Genomic DNA, 25,769 nt, shown 5'->3' on the forward strand with positions numbered 1-25,769 from the left:
CCCTAGCTGCTGAGAAAACAATTACCTAGTCTCTTGACCTCAGATTAAGGGAGGCTCTGTTTTCAGAAACAACACATTGTTTTGTGAGGTGTTCACTATAGGCTTAAGAGCTGGTGACGACTGTATTTTTTTTTCTCCCTAAGTTTTGTTGTTCTGGCTCCAGAGAAAACCAGTTCGTGTACTTGTTTGACTTTTTATTATTAAACAAAACAAAACAAAACAAAACAAAACAAAACAAAACAAAAAAAAAAACAAGAGCCGGACATACGTGGTGGTCTACAAAGTCAGTTCCAGGGCAGCCAGGGCTATACAGAGAAACCCTGTCTCGAAGAACAAACAAACAAAGAAAACAAAAACAAAACTTAAAAGGAAAAAAGTAGAAAAAGAAATATATTTAAAATGTTTAATTTTGCGATAAATGCAATTGTATATATTCTGGTTACTTCTTAGGGCCAGTAGTTTTCTTGTAAGCCTAAAAGAAACTAAGAATTCGACCCCAATTCAGCATGCTCATAACGAAGGGGAAATATGACAGCCTTGAAAAGGCATATGGCTCCATCCCCAGTAACTCTGTGACCCCACCTACCTGCCTCCCTGCTGAACACCATTCGAATGCGCATGTCTCACAGCCACTTCGTGTTTGCCCATGTGGTGGGCAGAGACAACTTGCCAGAGTTGGGTTTTCCTGCTACCACATGGTTCCGAAGTTCAAACTCAGAGTATCAGGAGTCCTCAGCAAGCACTTTGACCTGCCCAGCCACCCCACCAGCCAGCCAGCTGGACATAACCTTATTTATTCTCTCTCTCTCTCTCTCTCTCTCTCTCTCTCTCTCTCTCTCTCTCTCTCTGCCCTGCTCGTGCCCCCCCCCCCTTTTCTCCAGACAGGGTTTCTCTATGTAGTCCTGGCTGACCTTGAACTCAGGTAGGCCTGCCTCTGCCTCCTGGATGCTGTGACTAAAGGTGTGAGCACCACCAGCCGTCTGTTAGTTATTTCTAACAGGATCTTTTCTGGTTTTGGTGCTGTCATGGAGACCTAGGACCTTGTGTGTGCTGGCTAAATGTTCTGCCACTGATCTGGGAACGCTGACTTTGAGAGACAAGTCAACTTTCCTCACTTTCAACACCTATGTTTTTGAGACATTGTCTCCCAGTGCAGGCTTGGCTAGCCTGGGACTTGTTATGGGGACCAGGCTGGCCTTAAACTCAGATCTGACTCCTTCTGCCTCCTAAATTCTGAAATTAAAGGTGTTTGTCACATGACTTATTTTGCCAGAGAGTGTTTTCTTGACCCCAGGTGTATAGTAGATGCACAAATCAAACATTCACTGATAGTAAACCAGAAATAATTTTATTTTGGGGCTGGAGAGATGGCTCAGGAGTTAAGAGCACTGACGATTCTAGAGGTCCTGAGTTCAATTCACAGTAACCACATGGTGGCTCACAGCCATCTGTAATGGAATCTGACGCCCTCTTCTGGTGCGTCTGAAGAGAGAAACTGTGTACAAAATAAATATTTTTTTTAAAAAAAGAATTTTATTTTAAACAAATCTTTGAAATGCATAGAATTTTACCATGTATTAAAACAAAATTTGTATGCTAATGATATGGATGTGCTTGTTAATTTGCACAAAATATTTTTGAATTAATCTCCTCTTTGACAATTTCACACATGTACATAATATATCTGGAGCATACTCTCCACCAATTAATTCCTCCCCCAAACACTTCCAGTAAATATCCCCTTCCTGCTTCAGGCCCTCTGTTGGCTGGCTGGCTTGCTTTCTTCTTCTTCTTCTTCTTCTTCTTCTTCTTCTTCTTCTTCTTCTTCTTCTTCTTCTTCTTCTTCTTCTTCTTCTTCCTCTTCCTCTTCCTCTTCCTCTTCTTCTTCCTCCTCTTCCTCCTCCTCCTCCTCCTCCTCCTCCTCCTCCTCCTCCTCCTCCTCCTCCTCCTCCTCCTCCTCCTCCTCCTCCTCCTCCTCCTCCTCCTCCTCCTCTTCTTCTTCTTCTTCTTCTTCTTCTTCTTCTTCTTCTTCTTCTTCTTCTTCTTCTTTTTTTGGTAACCTTGCTGGAATGTTGACCATTCTTCTTGTTGGCTATCTAGTGCAGACCATAGTTCTGAGAGCTCACCAGTGTGATCTCCTCTTCCCGTACAAAAGACACACATTCCACAGCAAATCCTCCCCACTCTCCCACCTTTATGCTCTTTTAGCCCCTTCTTCCAAGTAGTTCCCTGAGCTTGTGGGGAGAGGTTGCTATAGAAGTCCGGTTAGGGCTGAACACCCAGTCCCTTGTTCTCAGCACTTTGATGAGCTGTCTGCCCACTACAGACAGAGACTTCTTGGGCCAAGGCGGATGGAGAGCAGCACTGATCTGTGGCTATGAACGTAAGTATTCAGAAGGTAACTTGATAGCATATCCATTTAGCAAAGCAACAGCAGTGAGCCCCTTAGGGCTGTGACCCTGAGCACCAATTGTCAGTGTTTAATGATCAATGACAGCTTCATCCACTCAATGATGACATTAAACAACGTGTTCATGAAGCCTTGATACTACTATAGCTTAAATACTTTGTAACAAAGAAGTTTATATGTATTTGTCTTTATGCCCAGCTTTTTAGAACACTGTGTGGTTTACTGAAGTTATTGGATCTTTTAAGATGCCCCATCGTATGGCCAGGGGTTAAAATCTTGCAGGAGCGGTGCCCAGTATTGTCAGGTACCACTTCAGATTGCAGTCCAGCTGACCTCACTGTGGTAATGTGACCAGGGTTGAATTGCCTCTCTAATGAGAATCATTCTCAAAGGTTGGCTTTCTGGTTTGTTTTAAAAGGCAAGAGAATACCAGTTGGTCTGGAAACAAAAGCTTCCATTGGTAAAGATTCTAAAGAGCCAGAGACTAAGAGCCTGTTCTTCTGGTGACTCACTGAATCCTGCCTTGCTGATGGAGGCGCAGACAGATCCAGGTCCAGCCTTTTTTAAGTCAGCCCTCCCAGAAGCCCCCAGCCTGATGTCTAATGGTAGCTGTGGCATTTTGCCTTGCTGTAGAATCTACTAAATCCTTGGCCCCTCACCTGAAACCCTCCTCATACCCCAAACACTGAGAGTGACAGATGGGGAACGGAAGCCTGCCAGGAATGATTGCAGGCCTGTCAATCACGGGGCTGTGTTCCAAGTTTCTCAGAGTATCCAAGAAAGTAAGGCATAGCAAGCCTCAGGTCCATGTGTTGTGTCTCTTTCCCATGGGAAGGCCGGATCCTGCTAGAATGTTTTCTGTACTTCATAGTTCCTTACCTTTGTGTGTATTCTGCAGAATATAATGGCCGACAGCCCTCTCTCTGTGAAGCAGCCGACGGACACAGTAATGCTGGGGAATGCAAGGCAGGGCACCATGGGTACCAGGGCAGACACTATCGCTTCATTACAGCCTTTGGGATCCAGCCTTCTAACCAAGCGTCCCGCCAGGGAACATAGGAAAATGTTCTTTCCTAACAGCTATGATGGGATGGTGGTGGTGGGGTAGATAGGGATGAGAGCGGGCAAGTGCTACCCAGAGGGGACAGCTCTGACGCATCTTCATCTCCGCATCCCCATCTCCGCATCCTCTCCACCCACCTGCCCTTTTTGCTGCTCAGAGACTCTGCTGTCTTGGTGCTGGGGTTTGAACCATGCCACTGCCTGCCTTCCTATCTGTCTGTCTTGTCCATGGAGTTAATAACTCTTCTAATAAATTGCTTAGCCCTAGTAATCCGTTAGTCCACTCTGGAACCACCCCGCGGATCTAAAACCTCGCAGTACTGACTGGCCCAGGAAAACTCACACAGGGACTGTGGGGCTGCGGGAAACACCAGAAGATCAAGTACGGTGACTTGTGCGTAGGGGGCGAGCACCGCGAACCGACGCGTTTGTTTGTTTCCTAACAACACCGTGCTGGAGAAATGCACAGTGGTTAAGAGTGCACACTCCTGCTGCGGAGGACAGGAGCTCCGTTTCCGCGTAGGGCAGCTCACAACCGCCCTTACCTCAGGCTGCAGGGTGATCTGCCGCCTTTGGCTTCCTGGCACCTGCATTGTAGCGGAGGAACCCACATAGACACATGGATTAAAGATCAGAGAGGCCGTTTACTCGGAGGGCGTGTGACGCACCGGCGGGGCTGAGCCCGGGGCCCGCGGCCCGCGGCGGCGGAAGGAAGGAAGCGAGAGCGCAGGCCGGGCTCGGCGGAGGCTGTGCGCCCGGGGGAGGAGCCTGAGCGGCCGAGCGGCGGGGCGCAGCGGCCCAGCCATGTCGGCCGAGGAGATGGTGCAGATCCGCCTGGAAGACCGCTGCTACCCGGTGAGCAAGAGCAAGCTGATCGAACAGAGCGACTACTTCCGCGCGCTCTACCGCTCCGGCATGCGCGAGGCCGTGCGGCCCGAGGTGGGCCCGGAGGTGCAGCAGCTGCGCGGCCTGAGCGCTCCGGGCCTGCGGCTGGTGCTGGACTTCATCAACGCGGGCGGCGCGCGCGAGGGCTGGGGCCTGAGCGAGGACGAGCTGGCCGAGGCTAGTGTGCTGTCCGAGATGGTGGAGGCCGCGTCCTTTCTGCAGGTCACGGCGCTTCTGCGCTTGCTGCTGTCGCACGTGCGTCTGGGCAACTGCCTGGAGCTGTACCGCCTGGCGCAGGTGTACGGACTGCCCGACCTGCAGGACGCCTGCCTGCGCTTCATGGTGCTGCGCTTCCACCAGGTGCTGTGTCAGCCGCAATTCCCGCTACTGTTGTCGCCGCCGCAGGCCCCCGGGGACTGCAGCCTGAAGCAGAGGCTGAGGGAGGCCCGCATGCGCGGGACCCCGGTCCTGGTGGCCCTGGGGGACTTCCTCGGGGGACCCCTTGCCCCGCACCCGTATCAGGGGGAACCCCCGTCCATGCTTAGGTACGAGGAGACCACGGAGCGCTGGTTCCCCCTGGCCAACAACCTGCCCCCCGACCTGGTGAACGTCAGGGGCTACGGCTCAGCCATTTTGGACAACTACCTCTTCATCGTGGGTGGTTACAGGATCACCAGCCAGGAGATCTCTGCCGCACACTCCTACAATCCCATCACCAACGAGTGGCTGCAGGTGGCCTCCATGAACCAGAAGCGGTAAGTGCAAAGGGGGTGTCTGCACCCTTCATTCATTGCCCTGGTGTTTGCTGGCCAGAGGCGATGGCATCTTGCTTAGTGCTGCTGGCCTGTCGCCTCTGGCGGAGTTCCCAGGGAGCCCAGGGCTTGCTAGGAAGAAGACGAGTACTGTGTCAGCTAGCCTAGTGGTCTTCTTTCAGGTGCAGGCCCCAGGTAAGAATGGTTTCTCTGCCTTAGACCGGCTTGCAGAGAAGGCTATTGGGAAAGATAACGGTTGTTTTTCCTTCGCTTTTCTTTAACTTGTCTGACCCGAATTACGGAGACACTAGCAGTAACTTGTAATTCTGGCTTCAGAAATTTTTGTTGTTGCTGACAGTGACTTTGGATCCTTCTCACTTGGGTAGGAGAGCGTGCATCCCCTCTCCCTAGGATGGTGTAAGGGATTTGCCAGAGAGGATTCTCTTCTCTTTTCATCCTCACTTTTGTTTCTTATTTCCTTCTAAGACGGCAATCATCTTTGACCCAAAACTTGAGCCTGGAGCGGTCAGCTACAGAATGGGCGTACCCTTGTCTCTCCAAGTCTGTTGTCTATCTGGGATGCCTCAGACTCCCCGGTCTGGATGCCTGAGTCCCTTGTGGGTAGCTTTAGCATGTACATATAAACCCTACATATACACCTATGCATATATACATTAGCGCATATATATATATATATATATATATATATATATATATATATATATATATATATATATATATACCCTCCTGCATATGTTCAGATGGTTTTCCTTTATCTTGGTATGTTCCTCAGGCTGGTCTTGAACTCCTAGGCATGAGGGTCTGCCATCCTCTGCCTTCCAGCCTTCAGAGAGCTGGGACTAAAGGTGTACAGTACAGTATTGGCTTTCTACAATAAATAATCTGTAACTTATAACTTCAAATGTAAGGCATCTACCATGTCAGTGGTTGAAGGAATGACAAAAACCAACTCGTACTGTTCAATTTCCCCCTCTTATGGCTTGAAGATGCATTCCTTTCCACTTCACCCATCTTTCCCAAGTGGCCTGGGGGACAAGTCAGGGCTTGTAGAGAGGGTTTGTTGCCCCAGCTGCTTGGAAGGCTGAAGCAGGCAGATTCCAAGTTAAAATTCTTCCTGGCCTTCAGAGTGAATTCCAGGCCAGCCTGGATAATGTAGCAAAACCAGAAAGAGTAGGGGAAAGGTGTCTTAGAGGGATAGCACTAGCCTAGAATTTTGAGGCCTCAGATTCAATACCAGTGTCCCAGCAGTAGAAAGAGTAGCCAAGGACAGGATGGGCGCTCTCTCTCTCTCTCTCTCTCTCTCTCTCTCTCTCTCTCTCTCTCTCTCTCTCTCTCCCTCCCTCCCTCCCTCCCTCCCTCTCTCTGTCTCTCTCTCTCTCTCTCTCCTTCCCTCCCTCCCTCCCTCCCTTCCTTCCTTCCTTTCTTTTTTTTTTCTTTCTTCTCTTCTTTTTCTTTTTTTCAGGCATAGTTTCTCTGTATAGTCCTGATTGTCTTGGTTCTCACTCTGTAGACCAGGCTGGCCTTGAACTCAGAGATCATCCTGCCTCTGCTTCCTGACTGCTGGGATTAAAGTGTGCCACCACCACCCAGCTGAGGATAGGCTTTTTTTTATCAGGCCACTTGATGCCATCCCAGTCCCACTCTGGTCTCTTCTAGGTCCATTACAGGACAAAGGAACCTTTAGATCAGAGATTATTTGTAGAAACATACCTCGTTCTGATGGCTCAGAGGTTAAGAGCACTTGCTGCTCTTGCATAAGATTAGTGTTCAGCGCTTAGCATCCCTGTCTGACACCCCCTTATGACCTTTATAGGCAACCACATGAATGTGCACACACACACAGACACACAAATAAGCATAAAAATAATTTCTAAAAATCCTGGCAAGCTGAAGTGTGAGAAGCAGAGATGGATGCATTACCCTCTTCCTTCCAGAGGCACTAACTGGGGGCTGGCTAGTTTTCATCCAGCCTCCTGCAGTATGATACTTCTATCATTGAGATGATACAGTAGCAATCCACTTGTAATCACAGGCTGAGCGGCTGAGGCAGGTGGAACTGTAGTCTAGCCTGAGCTGAAAACAAACAGAAACAAAATAATAAAGTTATTTTTTTTAGTATCAAAAGTATTATTTAAAAAAAATTTTTAAGAGTGTTAATTGATTCAAAGGTGGTGTTCAAAAAGGAGAAGGTTCCAGGTTCTGTCTTACCTTTCCCTGTGTGTGTCCAGCTCTGACCATGTGGTCTCAGCATGTCGTCCATCCTCAGCTCCACAGTCCAGACCTCTTACCAGTCTCTTTTTAGCTACAGATTCTTGGTCTGATTTCCTCAAAGTGTTCTTTCTGTACTCTTTAAACATGGTCAAGTTGTTTTCCAGCTCCTGCCTCATGTGTCTACCTTAGAAACCGTGCGTAAAGTGAGTGTGTCTACCTAAATTACTCTGTGACAAGCATCTGACATAGTGGAGTAGAGTGGTTAACTCATGGCAGAGAAGAAAAATATTCCTCACGTCCACCTCCACCCAGGGGTCTGCTTCCTCCAGTGAGGCCCCACCAGCTGCTTTCCACATGATGTCACGTGATTCTCTCCATGGACTAGAGCCCTTGTGACTCAGACCTCCCTAAATCTATGTGTGATCAATGCAGGGGACCAAGCTACCTGTATCTATAATGCATGTCACAGTTAGGTATTATAAATGCATCGATGCTTATAAAAATATAGGCGTGACTAGCCATTCTCAGTGGAGAGCTGCGTGCATAGTTTCTCCAGTGGGTGGGATGTATATACATGTACTTTTACTCTAAATTTGTTATGGTACTTAATAATTCTTCTAATTAATGGTTACTGTATATTAATATTTTGTATTCACAGATGTTTATTGATATATTTTATTTTATTTTATAATAAATTTTATTTTAAACTAATAAATTATTTTATTAATTTTTTTGAGCTGTGGTCTCATGAATTTTTTTGTATTCACAGATGTGTATTGATATAAATTTTTATTCTATTTTATAATAATGACTTTCATTTTATTTATTAAATTTTGTTTTAAACTAATAAATCATTTTATTAATCTTTTTGAGACAGGGTCTCATGTATCCCAGGCCTTGAACTTTCTGTATATCTGAGAATGACCTTGCATTTCTCATCCTCCTGCCTCCACCTCATGAGTCCTATGATTAGAGACATATAGCAGCACATCGGCTTGTTGTTTGGAGAAAGGTTCTCACTCTTTAGCCCCAGGTGCCTTTGGACTAGAGGCAAGTCGCAAGTCCTGCTTTTTTCAAGCGATGGGAGTAAAGGTGTGAGCTAGCTGCTTCTGTCTTGTTCATGTTTATGTAGCATTCCAGGCTCTGTTTGGTGGTATGCATTTGTCCCTATAAATAATGCTGTATTGGACAGCCTGGTCTATGTGTATGACTGTCTTTAGCACATGTGAGTTGGTCCCAAGTTCTCTGAGTGACAGGGCAAGGTGTATGCACATTTTATATTTTGGCTGCTGCCTAGTTGCCCATGAAAGATTTGTAATTTTCTCCTGAGCAGTGTTGGATATTGCCAGTTCCCCTCTCCTGTCAAGATGAGATGCTCTCCCCACCCTACGTAGTGGGCAACTCTTCAGTGTAGTATCCTTTCATCAGAACATCATTCTTTGAAAATGCTTATTGGCTTCATTTTTGTATACAAATGATTTTTGAGACAGGGTTTTTCTGTGTAACCCTGGCTGTCCTGGAACTCTGTAGACTAGTCTGGCCTCGAACTCAGAAATCTGCCTGCCTCTGCTTCCAAAGTGCTGGACTAAAGGTATGTCCCACTACCACCCGACGATTGGCTTATCTTTTAAAAAAAGGTTTATTTATTTTTATTGTTGCGTTTTGCCTGAATTTATGTGCACCTTGTGTGCAGTACCCACAGGTCCCAGAGGAGAGCACCAGATCCTTTGGAGCTGGAGTTACAGATGGTTGTGAGCCAGGGTCTGGGTGCCAGGACTCAAACCCAGGTATTCTGCAGCAGCAGGCATTGCTCTTAATTGTTGAGCCACATTTCCAGCCCCTGCTTATTATTTTTAAATTCATATTGGCAGTTTTATATGGCTAGAGATGTGAACTTCTGGCTGTTAATACAATATTGGATAGGTTTGCCCACACATTTTTTTTTTTTTTTTTTTAGTGTGGTCAAAACTGGAGTCAGAATGGCAGGGCAGGTGATGTCAGTGTGTAGAGTGTGGGTAGGAGTTGTGAGGACCAGATGTAATGTCGGCATGGGACTCCTCACCCTGGACCACACTGGTTATTCTTTAGTGGAAGTGAGGAGTTGGAGTGGCCGGACATGAGGTATCCTAGTTTTTAAATGTTGTCAGTTTATTCTGACTTTATCTGGACCTCATCTAGATGAGGATGTGGACAGACTCCTCTGTCTTACAATTCTGCCCTCTTACGTTTAGATAGGAAGCTTTGAAATGTCTTTTTAAAGTATAATGTAAAGTCATAGGCTTGGAAATGATCATATAGGTTGGTAAGATGGATCTTAGTCGGTTATAGGCACTCGCTGACAAGGCTGGTGAACTGAATTTAAGTCCCAGGACCAACATGGTAGAAGGAGAGAACTGACTCCTGCAACTTGTCCTTTGACCTTTCATGTGTGCTGTGGCCTGTGTATATGTTCATGCACATAAATAAGTGTCATTTTAGAAAAGAAAATACGGTTCAAATACCAGCATTTTCTTTCTTTTTTTTTTTTTTCTTTTTGAGGTGCTTTTTCAGGTGTACAACATGGTTCATTGTCTGAACACAGATTTGACTCGACATGTGAAAGCTTGTATGACCACAAAATTCCCTTCTCTCCCCACCTTAACTAGGGACGGCTTGCAGGAACTGGCCACTGACTGCAGACATCCTTTGTAAATTTTTTTTTTTTTTTTAAATTTCAGAGCTTGTCTCTAGGGTCTTCCTCAACCCCCAGGCCTCTGCTCTGAAGGTGAAGCCCGGTGGGTCCTGTTTGTGTGAGAATTTGTGTGAGAATGTAGCAAGGCCAGGCTGGAGAGGCCTCTCACCGACAACCGTCTGCTGGCAGAGGAGCCTGAAGTGGGAACACTTTGAGAGGCTGCAGAGCCCACACAGCTAGGCACTAGGGGAGGAGGGAAAACGACAGGCCTGTTTTAACCTCCACAGCTGGATTCTGACCAACAGTTGAAATTGCTTTTGCTTTTTGCTTTTTGACTTTCCCACAGGTGGTTGTAAGAACCACAATGAGTGTTTCTGTTTTCTAGCTTCTCCCATCTCCAACCTGGTCCCCAGCAGAGGTCACTACAGCCGAGGAAGGGGAAGGAAGGAGGGATGGCCTGGATGGCCTGGGGCGGGGAGTGGGGATGGGGCTGGGGAGGGGAACTTCGGGTTTCACAGTAACAGAATTGTCTGTAGCAAGCCACTGTTGCATTTTCTGTTTCTGGAGCGTCAGGTGTTGTGGTTACTTTGTTATTATTCTCCAGCATCTCTGTAAGGTTGGTCTCATTACTGACCCCATCTCCCCAGTGAGTTTAGTCATTTTTACACAAAGGGCCAATCTCAGCTCTGGTGTCACCCTCCTCACTGTGGTTTGCATAGCTGTTAGTCTGTGGACAGGTATTTAGAAAGGTCACATCATTTAGTTTTTGATTTGTGAGACAGGGTTTCTCTCTGTAGCTCTCACTGTCCTGAAACTCATTCTGTAGTCCAGGCTGTCCTCAAACTCAGAGAGATCCGGCTGCCTCTGCATCCCGAGTGGTGGGATCAAAGGCGTGTGTCACCATTGCTCAGTGATCAGATCATTTAGTTTTAAGTGTGTGTTTGAGTCAGGGGCTTCTATATAGTTTGGCCTGGCCTCTCTGAACTCTAAGATCCTCCTGTCTCAGCCCTTCCATCACCTCCTGCCTCTGCTTTGGGTATTGAACCCGGGGCCTCAGGCTGAGCCCATGTTCTATAGCTTTCAGGCTTTGTATCTCTTCCCAAGGGAAATGGAAATTTAATTGCAGCCATGCCTAATTTGTGTCACTTGCTTTTTACTTACTGCGAGTGAATCATATACAGCTATAAAATGAAGGCTTATTTGGTATTATTTGGTATTTGGTATATTTCTTCCTCAACATAGTGTGTCCAGGGTCAATATGAAAGAAGAAAAGATAATTGTGAAGTAATTGATGGCTCAGATGCATACTCACTGCTCCAGCTGATGAGTGTAAGCTACTGTAAGAAGTTGGAAGTCAGCTGTCAGGGATTTATAGACGAGAGCACAGACTGAAGAGTTCTGGAGGTCGTTTGTGCTGTGGTGAGAAGCCAGTCCTCCTGGAGCTAAGAAAGTGGGGCTCAGGGCTGGAGAGAGGGCTCAGGGTCTGCTGCTGAGCCTGACAATCTGAGTCCACCCCTGGGTCTCATGTGACTGAAAGACAGAAGTGTCCTCTGACTTCTACCTGTACACTGTCGCATGTACACCCCTGCATGCCAATGCACAGACATACACATATACACACAGAGAGACGCAATAAATAAATGTAATAAAGTTTAAAAGAAAGAGGGACTGGAGAGGTGGTTCAGTGGTAAAGGGTATGTGCTGCTGTTCCTAGCATTCACTCGGGTGGTTCATAGTCAATGGATGCCTGCACACATCTGCATGCACCACTATATGTATGTAGTTAAAGAAATGAAATCTTAAAAACAATACCAAGGCTCCTTCTCCCCCTAGGGCAGACTGTGTGCTTAACTCTATTTGAGAGGTAGAGAAATGGGCACAAATCTACTGAGCTTCAGTCACTGTCCCAGGTCACCCAGCTGTTCAACAGTGGAGTTTAGATTTCTCTGTACAAGCCTGGAGTTAGAGCCCTCAGTGATGTGCCTCTAAATTTAGCAGCCGGTTTGTTTTCAGGTGGCTAGCCCATCTGCAAGCAAACCCAACATTAATAAACGTTTCTCTTGACGGGAGCTTGCACTTACTGCGCTTGGAGGGATGGGATTGTTTACTTAGCTGCCTGTCCTGAGTTTCAGAAAAAGACCTCTCACCTTTTTGCCTAAGAGCATGCAGGATGAATTGCACACGCTGTTTTGATACTGCACAATTTACTCTGTGCCCACCGGTGGGAAGTGAAACCAACCCGAGCTGGTTAAGATCTAGAGCTGTTTACGAACATTATTTCCTCTGGTTCACCGGATCTGCACACGCAGAGAGGGCATGATGGTTGGATGTTAAGGACCGTGGTTGGCAGTGGGGAGAGTAAGCAGCATGAACCGGGACCGCCCAGGTGCTGCCACCAGGGTGAGATCTGTCTGCACGGCTGGATGGATTTAATGGCCTTGAGGCTCTGGATGGAGAACGCTGGGTTCACCCTCACATTTGGAAAACAAAATGGAACAGTTCATATGCACCCAGGCACCTGTAAAGAGCCGTACCTTCTTGGTGTTCTTCCTCCACTGCGCCTGAGACTCCTCCCACCTACACAGCTTCTGCTGTGGCTTTGCCTCTGTTAGCTGCTTCCGCACTTGTCTTCTGCAACATAATTTTTCCTGGAGCAATCCTTCATTTCACAAGGCAGAAAGATTTGGGCAGAAAACATTCTTGCTTGTGTGTTTAGCCACTGAGTGAGATTCCCCTGCGTTAGAGATGAGGACCTGAAGTGGACCGGCTGTCCTGCTTGTTGTCAGGAGCCGAGGCTGAGCCAGCTGATGGGTACATGGACTTTGTGCTGTAGGAGGGTTGTAAACGTGCCTGTTGTGTGTCTCTGTAGAGGAGTGGGGACACCCTTAAAACAACCAACTTACTTAGCTAGTATCTGAAGCTGATGACAACACATTTATCCATAATTAGTTCAGCTTAGCCATCCCCATTTATATGCGGCAACTGAGCATATAAACTGCCTTCCGATGAACCTTATCCTTTATACCTGTGTCTGTACCAGGAGCCTCCTCTCTGAGGAAAAATGGCCTACCCATTCTGTGAGGAGAAAGCCAAGGGATGAGTCCGTACTCTCTCTCCTCCAAAGACTTATTTTAAAGGTATTTAAATGCACATCTGTATGATGGTATGGCGCAGGTATGCCAGTGCCTGAGGACGCCAGAAGAGGGAATCAGATTTCCTGGAGCTGGAGTTACAGGAGATTGGAAGCTGCTGTGTATGTGCTGGGAACTGAACTTGGGTCCTATTCAAGAGCAGCCAGTGGTCTTAACCAACCAGCCCTGCTTTCTTTCCTGCTCATACCCCTGGAAGGTGTAGTGGTCTTTTAGCATTGGTGGGTTGCAATTTGGACTGTCCCTGTCCCCCGTGCATTTTCCCTCCTCCCCCAACCCCGGGCACAAGTCTTAAGTCTTGGGAACTTCCTCAGCTGGTGAGGGTTTTCAGGAAGGTTATGGATCATTTAGAACATGGGTCTCTTGTCAAGGGGTGATGTAGTCACAAAGGGTGAGACTTGAAGGCCACACCTGGCCGCTTCCTAGTTCCTTCTGTCTCTGTGCCTCCCGTTCCATTATGGTGTGACAGACTCCAGCCCCTGCCACCAAGAACTGCTCTTCAAGTGCTCCCTGTCACAATAGGCTGAAATCCTTTGAAGCTGTGTGCCAGACGTCCTTCTGTGAGTTGTTTCTGTCAGATATGGGGACCACAGTGACGTGAACGTAATGACTATGGCTGGGGATTGGTTCCAGGTCTGAACATAAAATGTCACGGGCTGCACATCACTTCAGCATCAAGCTGCATTTTAATGCATCTCGAATTGCATGTAACAGAACAGAACGCATGTGCTCTTTAGGTAGTTATTGCAATCTCGTCTAAGGGGGATGGATGTCTGCACATGTCCAAGACAGATGCAATATGTCATTTACATTTGGGTCTGAAGCTGCTGGCTGGATGCAGGCATGGCATCTTCAGATGCGGAAGACTGAGTTCAGTGAGGCAGGTATCCTGATCCTGGCCTCAGGCCCACAAGCAAGATTGGTCCTTGTCACCAAGAGCCGCCTGTTTGGAGTTGCTTGTATCTGTGGATTCCCATTCCTGCCCTGCAGAGTGTGGAGTCCTGGGTACCAGAGTAACATTTGAGAAGTCACCTCTGCAGTCACCAGGCAGAATGGCTCTGACTGGAAAACTTCAGGACACCTTCTACCAGAGAGTGTCCTCCCATGTCAAGGCCAGAACTGACCTTTTGGTCTGCGTCTTCCTTTCAGATCTAACTTCAAACTTGTGGCTGTCAATTCAAAGCTTTACGCCATCGGTGGGCAGGCTGTTTCTAACGTGGAATGCTACAATCCCGAGCAAGATGCGTGGAATTTTGTGGCTCCCCTGCCAAACCCTCTGGCTGAGTTCTCTGCCTGCGAGTGCAAGGGGAAGATTTACGTCATTGGCGGATATACCACCCGAGGTGAGTGAGTGGCAGTCAACTGCTTTTGCATAAGCTGCAGCAACCTGGCTGGGTCAGGACTGGCTAGAAGAAGCTATGTATCTGAGTGAGATTTTATGCATCAGATGCTATATACTCGCCTTTTCTTAAAGATGTGAGCCCCGAGGCAGGATGGATTAGGCAGGAAGGACCTTTGATGACCTTATTTGAGCATGGACATTGTTCACATGGAAGAGGGAATTATAGAAGATTATGAATGTTCGTTGTGCTTCTAGAAACCCAGCCTTATGGTCAGTACCTGGAACCTGCCCATTTTGGAGGTTTGGGTCACAGCTTGGGAAAAAAGGGTAAACTGAGTTCTCTTCTCTCCCCAAGAGTTAAACCCACCCACCAGTGCCAAGCCAGAGCTAAGTCTGGCTTTTGCTTTACTAGATAGATACCCAGAAGGCCAGTTCTGGGGGCCCGTTTCTATGTCCCATGGAGGTGATAGGGTGTGAGCACAAAAGAACTTTTTAGACCAGATGGTTACACCTGTGCAGAGTGTTCTACTGTTTGCATGTACACATCTGTGTGATGGACATTTTATAGGAGTAGTGTGGAAAAGAGACAGTGCCCAGGTTCAGTGCTGCTGTGTGTAGCAGAGAGATCCCAGGCATCAGGGTAGAGAACATCATAGCTACGTGAGGGGGTGTTTCTGGGTGCAGGGAAGAGCCCTGTCCTTTGTCTTTGCCTCCCTTGAGGAGGCTGCCACCAAGTGGTCTGTTAGCTAAGGGCATTTACATCTGTGTTTGGTGTGTCTGGTGTGCAGAGCCCGTAGCTGAAGGAGAGGAATAACTGGACTCTTGGAGTTGCTTGTATGTTTGGCATGCAGGGGCAGACAGAGCTCGCTAGCCCTGCTGATCACTGCATGAGGGAGACTCTGGGTCTACAAGTGAACACAGGCAACTGTGTAAATGTCAGACACCAATAAAGTATTCAGATAGGTGGCCCATAACTGGGTGTGACTATGCACTCATGTGATGCTAGCACTGGGGAGGTACAGGAAGTGGGACCAATACTTTAAGGCCAGCCTGGGAGATGGTAGAGCAAGAGGAAGGGAGAGAAAGCTCTCAGCAGGGCGTCTTCCTCACCTCTTCACTCTCTTTCTGGTGGCTTCCTCATGCATGTCTGCTGTCTTCATGTGGCTTCTCCTGTAAGTCTCTACCTCTAATACGGATGCTGGCAGTTGGGTTTGTGATCCAGATCCATTTTTTAAATATATTTTTTATTAGGTATTTTCCTCATTTACATTTCCAATGCTATCCCAAAAGTCCCCCATACCCTACCCCCTACTCCCCTACCCACCCACTCCTATCTTTTGGCCCTGGCGTTCCCCTGTACTGGGGCATATAAAGTTTGCATGTCCATTGGGCCTCTCTTTCCAGTGATGGCCGACTAGGCCATCTTTTGATACATATGCAGCTAGAGACACAAGCTCTGGGGGGTACTGGGTAGTTCATATTGTTGTTCCACCTATAGGGTTGCAGATCCCTTTAGCTCCTTGGATATGTTCTCTAGCTCCTCCATTGGGGGCCCTGTGACCCATCCAATAGCTGACTGTGAGCATCCACTTCTGTGTTTGCTAGGCCCCGGCACAATCCCAGATCCATTCTGTTTAGCGTGTTTACAGCCACAGATCTGTTTTCAAATGAGCTCTCTCTGGTGAGCTGAGGTTGTGGATTGGACCTGCTTTGGGAGTGGGGTGCGGGCTCTACTCTCTGCAGCTGGCCTATGTAATTGTGCCTCTGAGAAGAGGCAGCAGCGAGGGAGGAGTGTGATGGAAGCCATGGACTATTTTCTTCCTCAGATGCTGTCACTTCCCAGTGGCCCCCACTAGGAATCAAGATAATTTGTCTTTGCTAGTGCTTTGCACCATTTGCACTGGGGCTCAGTACAGCATCGATTAAGTTCACAGCAATGCACGGCAGCTGACACTCCTGAATCCTACATCCTTGCTTCTGTTTTTCTAGGAAAGTAACTAGCTAGATTGTTTACCTACGGACATTTCTTCTTTCTTTCACGCAACATGGTTTGTGTTTTGAAGCCAGGTCTTACCCTAGCGCAGTCTATGGTGTAGAACTCTGTAGCTCAGTCCCCTTGTCTGAGCCTCCAGGTGCTAGGATTCTATGCATGAGCCACCACCGTGTCTCGGCGAGCTATTCAGAATACACTCTGGTTGACATGACACACGCTTGTGCCCCGGCTTCTCTTCCACACAGGAGCTGCTGGCTCCTGCTGGGAGCACTGTTCTTCTGGTAGATTTCCTGGCTCTTCCATGACCTTGGCTCAGCAAATGGGTTGTAGATTTGACCTGGAAAACCCTTCTTGTGTGTTTTGAGCTTCATGGCCACCACTAGCGTGCCTTCTTCACTTGGGCCACCCAGGATGATGTCCATCCCGGATTCTCCATGCCAGAGACCATTCTGTGCGGTCAGAGGTGGACTGGATGGGTGTTTGTGTTCTAAGCTGAGAGGGCTGGGCACTGGCTGGCCTCTCTAACCCTCCTCTAGCCTGGATTTTCCAGCACTTCCTGATAGTTCCTGTAGTTCCCATTATAAACAGCTCTTCCCAATTGTTTGGGGGAAAACAAACAGACAAAAACAAAAAAACAAACAAAAGAAGAAGAAGAGGAGGAGGAGGAAGAAGAGGAGGAGGAAGAAGAAGAGGAAGAAGAAGAGGAGGAGGAGGAGGAGGAGGAAGAGGAGGAGGAGGAGAAACCAGGACTTGAGTTGGATTCCCATCCTGTTGACTTCTTAGATGAGATTTTTTAAAAATTCAGTAAATAATGGTTCATGACTTTTTGTTGTTTTGTTTCGGTTATGACACAGGGTCTCTGTTATGTAGCCCTGACTGCCTTGGAACTTGCTGTACAGCCCAACTCACAAAGACTCACCTGACTCTGGATTAAAGGCGTGCATCACCACACCCATGACTTTTATAATAGATTTTGGTTATTTTCATTCTTTGCCAGGCAGTAGAGTGATGGAGACACCAGCTGTGGTTGCCCATCCCTGTATTCTTATCACGTGGAAGGCTAAGGCAGGATTGCTGCAACTTTGAGGCCATCCTGGGCAACATAGTGAGTTCCAGGTCAGCTGAATGCAGGCTAGAGAATGAGCTATCCCAAAATTAAAAAACAAACAACAAAACAACAGGCAGAAATCCAGAAGGAAATCCTAGCAACCCTAAAGGGCAGAGGAATCTGTTTTAAATGTGAAGACCCAAAGATTGTCTCACCAAGTCAGGCTGCCTGAGCCAGGGCTCAGCGAACAGGGGGAGCCAGTTTGTAGCAGAAGGCCCAAGAAGGCCTACAGGATGTTGGTATGAGGGGAAGAGATTGCTGGTGACTCAGCCAGGTGTCCTGGGTAGATTAACCAACCCCTCCTTGTCTATCTTCTAGAGTGACACCTCATTATTTAATCTCTAAGCAGACCTTTGAGATGACCAGAAAGGCAGGTCCCTAGGGCTGGAAAGCTTGTGGGCACAGGGACCAGCATACACTAAGGACCTGCTTTTCTTTCTCTGCTAGCGTGGACTCAGATTTGGCTCTGGGGCTTGTCTTTCTGTCTGTACCTCCCCTTCTTAGGCAAGGTCTTACTTTGTAACCAAGGCTGGCCTTGAGTTTGCAATCCTCCTTCCTCAGCCTCTGAGGGCTATGATTACAGATGCTTACCACCATGCCAGGTCTGACAGTACAGCTCTTTACGCGTAGCAATAGGTGGGGTGGATGGCATTCCACCTGCTGTGCAAGGGTCAGTGACTATGGATTATCATTGCTTTGAGAGGGTCCATTGCTGTGGGAGGTGCTGTTGCTGTTTTGAGTCCATTGCCATGGGAGGGTCTGTTGCAATGGGTGGGTCCACTGCTGTGGGAGGGTCCATTGCTGACAGAGGGTCACTCTGTTGTTGTGGGTCCATTGCAGTAGGTGAGTCTGTTGCTATGGGAGGGTCTGCTGCTATGGGCTGGTCTGTTGCTATGGGCTGGTCCATTGCTGGCTCCAGACCCTGAGCTGTTTCCTCTGCTCACAGCTCACAGTTTTTGTTTTTTGTTTAGCGATAACAAACAGAAACTTCATTGTGGGGGGTTGCTAATAACTTTACTTCTTCTTTATTTTTCTCCTGCCCTGTGGCTAAGGCCATTTATGCTTTCCTAGAGAAGAATTTTTTTTTGTTGTTTTTTTTTGTTTGTTTTGTTTTTTGTTTTTTCGAGACAGGGTTTCTCAGTAGCCCTGGCTGTCCTGGAACTCACTCTGTAGACCAGGCTGGCCTCGAACTCAGAAATCCACCTGCCTCTGCCTCCCAAGTACTGGGACTAAAGGCATTTGGTTTTAAAAAATCAGTTTAAAAAGAGAGAACTGAGCCGGGTGTGGTGGCGCACACCTTTAATCCCAGCACTCGGGAGGCAGAGGCAGGCGGATTTCTGAGTCCGAGGCCAGCCTGGTCTACAGAGTGAGTTCCAGGACAGCCAGGGCTACACAGAAAAACCCTGTCTCAAAAAAAAAAAAGAAGAAGAGAGAGAAGTGAAGCTCTGTGTGCGGAACCTCCCAAAGTTATTTTCTGTTTTCCTTATTTTGCAATGATGGGAACCTCACCAGGTCCTCATGCACACTAGCAAGTACTCTACATACTTAACCTTCTTATTATACATACTTTGAGGCAGAATCTCACTATGTTGCCTAGGCAGGCTTTAAACTCACTCTGTAGCACAGGCAAACCTTGAACTTGAAATCCTCTTACGCCACCCTCTCAAGGAGATGGTAAGATAGTCTTTTTTTTTCCTTAAAAAAGAGAGACTATACTTTTCCTGAAAGAAAGTAGTTATTAGTTAAAAAAAAAAAAGACAGAAGGCTTTCATTGGTCCTGACTGTTATCCATAAGATCAAGCAAGAGCAGGTGGGAGGCGAGGTCTTTGATGGGTTCGAGCGCTACATTTGGGAGGTAGGTCTGTGAGTGAATTTGCAGGAGCTGAGGTTCTCCTGTGTCTCCTGACCCTGACAACCTGTTTTGATGACTGTTGCATTTTGGCATGGATTTTAGGGTTTGCCAAGACACAGAGGGCAGGGGTCTGGACCTGCTTTCTGTGGAGTCAGGCATTCTCTAGCTGTCTGAGAGGCTGAGGCTGTTGGGCTGTGTGTATGGTGATCTTGTGACTTAGCAGGCTGCAATCAACGCAGGGCGGGTTGCTCAGGCAGGCAGGCAGGACCGTAGAGAGCAATGTCATGTGGGGCGTTCCGAGGGTTGCACAGTGCTCCCCCACCCACAGGCAGGCAGCACTGTTGCAGTGCTGTGAATCCTGTTTGTTCAAGTCTAATCAGGTAGGACACCTGCCTGTTGCGCATCTGGATGTCCAGGTAGATATACCACCATTTTGCTGAAGAATAAGTTTTACATTGTGGGTTTTCCATTTTGTGTAAGGCAGCGTAGGTCACTGGGGTTCAAACCTCTGTTAGCCAGAGCTCCTCATTAAAGCATAGAATCTGCTACAGTAGTGTGAGGGTACCCCGAGGCAGGCTGCAGTCAGGGTTTGCTGAGGTTAACTCCTCTCAGAGGACTTGGGGGTCTTGCTCTGAGGTACAGCAACTCAGCATGGCCACCTGTAAGTTGTATTCAAACCAAAGCTGCCCCTTTCCAGATGTCCTCAACTCAAGAGCCTCCTGTTTAGGCTTTCCCAGTGCTGGGATTATAGGTGTGAGCCACCATGCCTGGCTTCTGGCTTCATGGTTCTTCCTTCACAAGAAGGAAGTTCCTGGAGGAAGGTAGTGGGTGAGAATCCAGATGACCTCTGCCCCATCTGCTTAGAAAACCATTTCTCTATCCTCTGCCTTTCTGAGTGAGCTGCCTAGGCCACATGGTATGTGTGCAGGAGGATGCCTCTCCACTGCCTGGATGGTGTCATCTGCCTTCTTTGTGTCTTTCAGATCGCAACATGAACATCCTGCAGTACTGCCCCTCCGCCGACCTCTGGACGCTGTTTGAGACCTGTGACGTCCATATCCGCAAGCAGCAGATGGTGTCCGTGGAGGAGACCATCTACATCGTGGGTGGGTGTCTCCATGAACTGGGGCCCAACCGCAGGAGCAGCCAGAGTGAGGACATGCTCACCGTGCAGTCCTACAACACAGTCACGCGTCAGTGGCTCTACCTGAAGGAGAACACGTCCAAATCGGGCCTGAACTTGACATGCGCACTGCACAATGACGGCATCTACATTATGAGCAGGGACGTCACCCTGTCCACCAGCTTGGAGCACCGAGTGTTTCTCAAGTACAACATCTTTGCTGACAGCTGGGAAGCCTTCCGGCGGTTCCCAGCTTTCGGACATAACTTGTTGATTTCCTCTCTCTATCTGCCCAATAAAGCAGAGACCTGACTGATTCAACGGTATTTAAAAGAAAAGTCTGGTTCAAGGGGGAAAAAGCAAGCCTTTGAAGTCCTGACTCCTGAAGGGACAGAGCGGGCTAACGTAGGTCACGTATGTAGGCGGCTCAGCTGTAAATAAGCTTTCTTGAACTAATTACTTGAAAACTTGGGGTGAAGAGACCAACCCTATTTTTTCCAGATTATTATTATTATTATTATTATTTTGTATCATGGGAACAAATATCATGATATTCATCCAAACCTAACAGTCTTGGACCAACAGCTAAAACCCACCATTAAAAAGTAGACTGCTAGGGTCTGCTTTGTACGGGCCAAGGTCAGTAGCTAACCTGTTAGTAATGGTTTTGTTTTGTGTTTTTTTCCTGCTGGGAATGGAATCCAGGGCCTCATGGTAGTCCTGGAAAAGATGACATTAAAAATGCCCTTTCTTCAGGTCACCTGAGATCTCCTCAGAAGGGACATTCCTTTTGGCGATCGGTTTATTTGACAAGCATTAGGATCCGTCACCTCCTTAGCTTCCGACTCCCTTGTCACCCTGTCTCTCTGGGCAGGCATTTTATCTTATATTTGTTTTCAGAAACGCTAACAGGTGTGTACAACCTTTTGATATTTAGAAATCATATTATCATTTATAAACCTTTAAAGAAGTCTCTTCATGTTCTAAGTAAGTACCTGATGTTGTGTTGGCTGCTTCGTAGCTGTCCTTGGGGCCCACAAGCTATGGCTGCCTTGCCTGCTACAAGGATAGAGGCAGCCAGAGCATCCACATAAGCAGCCAGAGCATCCACAAACGTGGATAAACACGTTCTCAGCCACTTTCCCAGTCTTTGTGCAATTGAAAATGCTGTCTAAAGTAGACTAGTGAACCTCTTATGTCATGTGTGGCAAATGAGGGTCTGTGTGGGTCACCACAGCTGCATTGTGAGGACTTTGTTTTTAGAAGATTGCTATAAACACTATAAATTGAGTCTTAGATGAGGAGGAGGACCACATGAGGAAAGATGCCTTTAGGAGTTATTTTAATTGAATGTATTTAACCTAGTTCTTGTTTTAAGACAGAAATCAAAACCAAACCAAACCAACGTTTGCACATTTACTTAGGTTTTCTCCTAGCTTGATCTTAGCCTTAGATGTTCAGCCGTGTTTTGCCTTTTTAAGGGAAGGATGGCTGTAGCTGATGTGTGCTAGAAAGCAGGGGAGATGTCCTTTACAGACATGGGAAGGCCTCTGCTGGCCTTTCTGACTTGAGGTGAGGTGCTGGCTTCAGAGCTCTCATGCCAACAACGGTGCATAACTTAAGGACCTGCCAATCATGGGTCTGTGTTTCTTAAAAGACTCAAGGACCTACTTAGCACGCATGAGAGGCCCCAGGTTTAATCTCCGGCACTTACAGCAACAGCAACAAGGTCCTCACCTACAGGAATTTTGATTGAAGAGAATTTGCTGCAACCAGCTGCTATCTTGTAATAGAGTTGGCTAAAGGGACCGGACTCCATCTCCACACCAGCAGCGGGCTGCCGCCTTGCACATTAAAGAAAGCTCCACAGAGAACCAAGAGCTACAGGCAGATTCTTCCTGGTTCCTTGCACAGCTGCTTTCCTGGTAGCTGGCCATGGGAGAGGGAAGCTGACCCCTAGTAGGTCTTCAGTGTTAATGAGGGAGTCACTTCAGAGTTTCTTTGCAGCCATGCCTCTAATACAGCTTTAGAGCCTCGTTATAAAACTCTTCTTTGCACAGTGGTTTAGAATCTCTGCTAGTCTTTATTTGGGACATGGTGACAATTCTTAGTGTCTTGTCATGAAATCTACCAATATCCAATCAACCTGCTTATAATGTCATTGGAAGCTTACAGGCCATTTCCAGCCACATCTGTTTTCAAACACTAAGTCTGTTTTTCTTACTCCCACCCCCTTTTTTTCCCTCTCTAAGACAGGGTATTGCCTTACAATCCAGGATAACTCCAAACTGGAGACTCTCACCTCAGCCTCTTGCTTCTGTGCCTGTCTTTATGTATTACTTTTAAAATTGTTTTGCTGGGCTCTTTTCAAATAACAAAAAACTCTGAGCTAAAATCTTCACCAAAATGGTACTTATATAATAGATTTAATTTATATTCACTTTAGAATTGAATTTTGGAGGAGTCTATAATTTCATTACTGCACTTTAAAGTCTAATTTATGTTTGTTGTTATGGCTCTTCATTTTTATGCAGCCTAGTCCTGAATATTCAGAGGAAACTGGCAGATGAATTAGCAATGGACAAAGATGGGCAATTATCTTGTGAAAATACAGATCTTAAAAGCCCATCATGGCATCTACCTGTTGACTTGTTCTCTTCCTGATGGCCATCTTTGGACATATTTCCTAATGCCAGCAACTAGATTCTTGGACCAAATGAAGTTCTAACACTGACATCCACAAAGCTCTCACCCCAGGCTTAACATGTAGCCTGTGTGCAGTATATGGCTCTGGGGTTTAGATGCACAGACTCCCAGCAGAAGTTTGTTGTTCTTGCTGTCATCTATGCTTGGAGAAGAGAGTCATGTCATAGAACTGGGAGGGTTTTATGACATCTGTCTGCCTGTGCCCTTTCTGAGCATTCTGAGAGCACTTGGAGTTCAGCTGGTGCCGACTGCAGACTTCGCCAGGATGATAGTGTTCCTTTGGAAACCTTCCCTTCCTCAGACAACTCCTTATGCGATACTTCGTATTTCTTTCCATTCTCTGTTGCCTTACTCCCCCTACCACCAGCTTCTGAGGGGTTCTAGCTCCCACTGTGTAGCAGGAAGTGTCTGGGAGTACCCCCAAGGGAGCTTCCTGTCAAGTGTGCACTCCTACTCCGGGAGGCTTCTCCCCTTGGCACCAGAAAGGTTCTGAGATGATTGTGTGAGAATCTCTAACTTCTGCGATCTGAGCTAGGACATATTGTCAAAGAACCTACAAGGTGGGGGATGCTGGCAAGAAACGCATACGGCTTAGGATTAAGCATGAAACCAAAGAGACCTTGACCCTGCTGTGTTCTGTTGTTTCTAACGCCAAGAACCCAAGCAAACTTAAATGCCTTAGGTTTCCGTTCAAGCAGAGGGAAGGCGAGGATACTGTAGCTCTATACTGGGAGAACAGAGGAAAATGTTTCTTTTTAATAAATAGTTGTTTATAGACTATTAGAGGAGCAGTCCTCATAATTCCAGGGAAAGTTATAAGCCTGTTTGGCCAAAGAGGTAAATAGAAGGGGCCCTGATGTCTTTGTCAAGGTGTTGGGTGAGCTTAGCTTAGCACTGCTGACGTGAGGGGCTGCAGGACAAAGGGATCATGCTGAAGGCTGTCTTGACCTTACCCAGGAGTACGGGGTCTGTGTGTACACTCGCTCTGTCAGGGTTTGCACTTAGGAGACCTGTCAATCAGTGCTACCAGACATCCTGCCAGCCTACCAGAGTGAAGTGAATGCCAGTTCCTGCCCCTGCCTCCGAGATAGTCAGTATGAAGGGAGCTGTGATCTCTGGAAGTAGTGAGCTACATCAATTCCATTCCTTGGTGACCAGAAACATTAAGTGTTGGTGTGAGACAGAGCCTAGCCTGGGGACACTGACTGAGCCACTGTCCCTGGGACAATGTGCTCTCATTTCAGCCATGGTGTAGTCAGAGATGCCCACTTTAGTCAGGCACACTGGGCCCACTGCCCACTGCCTTGTGATTCAGTAATAACCATGGGAGCTTGTTTGCCCTTAAATCTGAACATCATATCCCATGTTTCAGGTTTTTTTTTTTTTTACTGTGTGTTTTTTCTTTTTTTTTCTTTTAAAGTTAACTACTTTTTATAATCCTTGCACTTCGCAGTTTGTGAAAACACAGAAATGATGTGGAATGTGTTTTACTTAGAACTCACTCAGCACTGTAGCCCCGCAGATGGTTCTAATGAAGGAGGAAGAAGAGAAGGTGAAGATTTGGCACGAGTAAGCTCAGCGCTGGTACGTTTACGCCTTTGCCTTTAAAACATTCCCGTGGAAGAACTCAGCAATGCTCCCTTGGATACTTTATCACGGAGGATGGTTGAGTTCGCCTTGCTGATGACTGTCGAGTGGTTTCCACCTTAGGTTTAGTACACGTGTTTGCTTTTCACTTTCGTTAGTTTGGAAACACAACAGGAAATACATAGTGACTGCCAGCTGCCACTTGACATAGCCATATTCACCCATTCCTACAGGAAGCCCGTGAAATGAAAAAGAGGGTCCATTCCGTAGAGCCCAGGGTGCTCAGTGTTTCCGTAGGGCTGGTTGGTGCTTTCCATAGCTTGTTACTGGCAAAGCAAAGGAAAATGTGATTTGTTGTATCACTTCAGGGTGCGACATTTCTCTGTCCCTCCAGTGTTTTCTTACCTAGTTATTTTTATGGAAAAGAATAACCCTCAAGTTACATTCTGTTATGACTGACACTTTCTTTGTTTGAAATATTGTACTGAGTCTGTAGTTTGGAGTGTGGCATAAACACACACATCAGCATTGTCGCATATCTATAGCCGTGTTTGTACATTTGACACCTGTGAACCACAGAGCTGTGTTCATTTTTTTTTTTTTTTGGACTATGGAATGAAATGCCTTTAAATAAAAGAGTTCTCAATCAGCTTTTGATGTGTGTGTGGTGAGACCAGGGGCTTAGTAATCCAAAAGGAGGGGTCTCTGAACTTCTGCAAGGAAGCTGGGAGGAGGTTGAATTTTAAGGATTTCTGGGTCAGTCTTCAGCCCCTGTGTGTCTTTGAGTCCCTGGAATCCTGACCAGAGTCAGCTTGGCTTGTGTGCTGCACCATCTCGTGGTGCCTCTCTGTCTCTGACATTCTTCTCCCTCCATTCCAGAAACGTGGAAACACACAG

The 25,769-nt window shown here is 47.1% G+C and overlaps 1 protein-coding gene across 2 annotated transcripts; it reads left to right on the plus strand.

The window, feature by feature from the left end:
* The first annotated feature begins 3,359 nt into the window (after positions 1-3,359).
* Positions 3,360-25,523, plus strand: Klhl42 (kelch-like 42). Of its 2 annotated transcripts, NM_001081237.1 has the most exons (3): positions 3,820-5,112; positions 14,311-14,504; positions 20,440-25,523. In NM_001081237.1, exons 1-3 carry the CDS (start codon positions 4,277-4,279, stop codon positions 20,889-20,891), a joined length of 1,482 nt encoding a protein of 493 aa, NP_001074706.1. In that variant the 5' UTR covers positions 3,820-4,276; the 3' UTR covers positions 20,892-25,523. The 2 variants fall into 2 exon arrangements, with proteins under 2 accessions (XP_006507101.1, NP_001074706.1); XM_006507038.4 differs by lacking the exon at positions 14,311-14,504 and having other exon boundaries at positions 3,360-5,112; positions 20,440-25,522.
* The last annotated feature ends 246 nt before the right edge of the window (positions 25,524-25,769 follow it).

The sequence above is a fragment of the Mus musculus genome, chromosome 6 (assembly GCF_000001635.26).
Source record: "Mus musculus strain C57BL/6J chromosome 6, GRCm38.p6 C57BL/6J".
Lineage (NCBI taxonomy): Eukaryota > Metazoa > Chordata > Mammalia > Rodentia > Muridae > Mus > Mus musculus.

Coding starts and splice junctions, on each gene's coding strand:
- Klhl42 (NM_001081237.1), top strand. CDS start 4,277: ATGTCGGCCGAGGAGATGGTGCAGATCCGCCTGGAAGACCGCTGCTAC. Junction 5,113..14,310: donor GCCTCCATGAACCAGAAGCG/GTAAGTGCAAAG, acceptor TCTTCCTTTCAG/ATCTAACTTCAAACTTGTGG. Junction 14,505..20,439: donor TGGCGGATATACCACCCGAG/GTGAGTGAGTGG, acceptor TGTGTCTTTCAG/ATCGCAACATGAACATCCTG.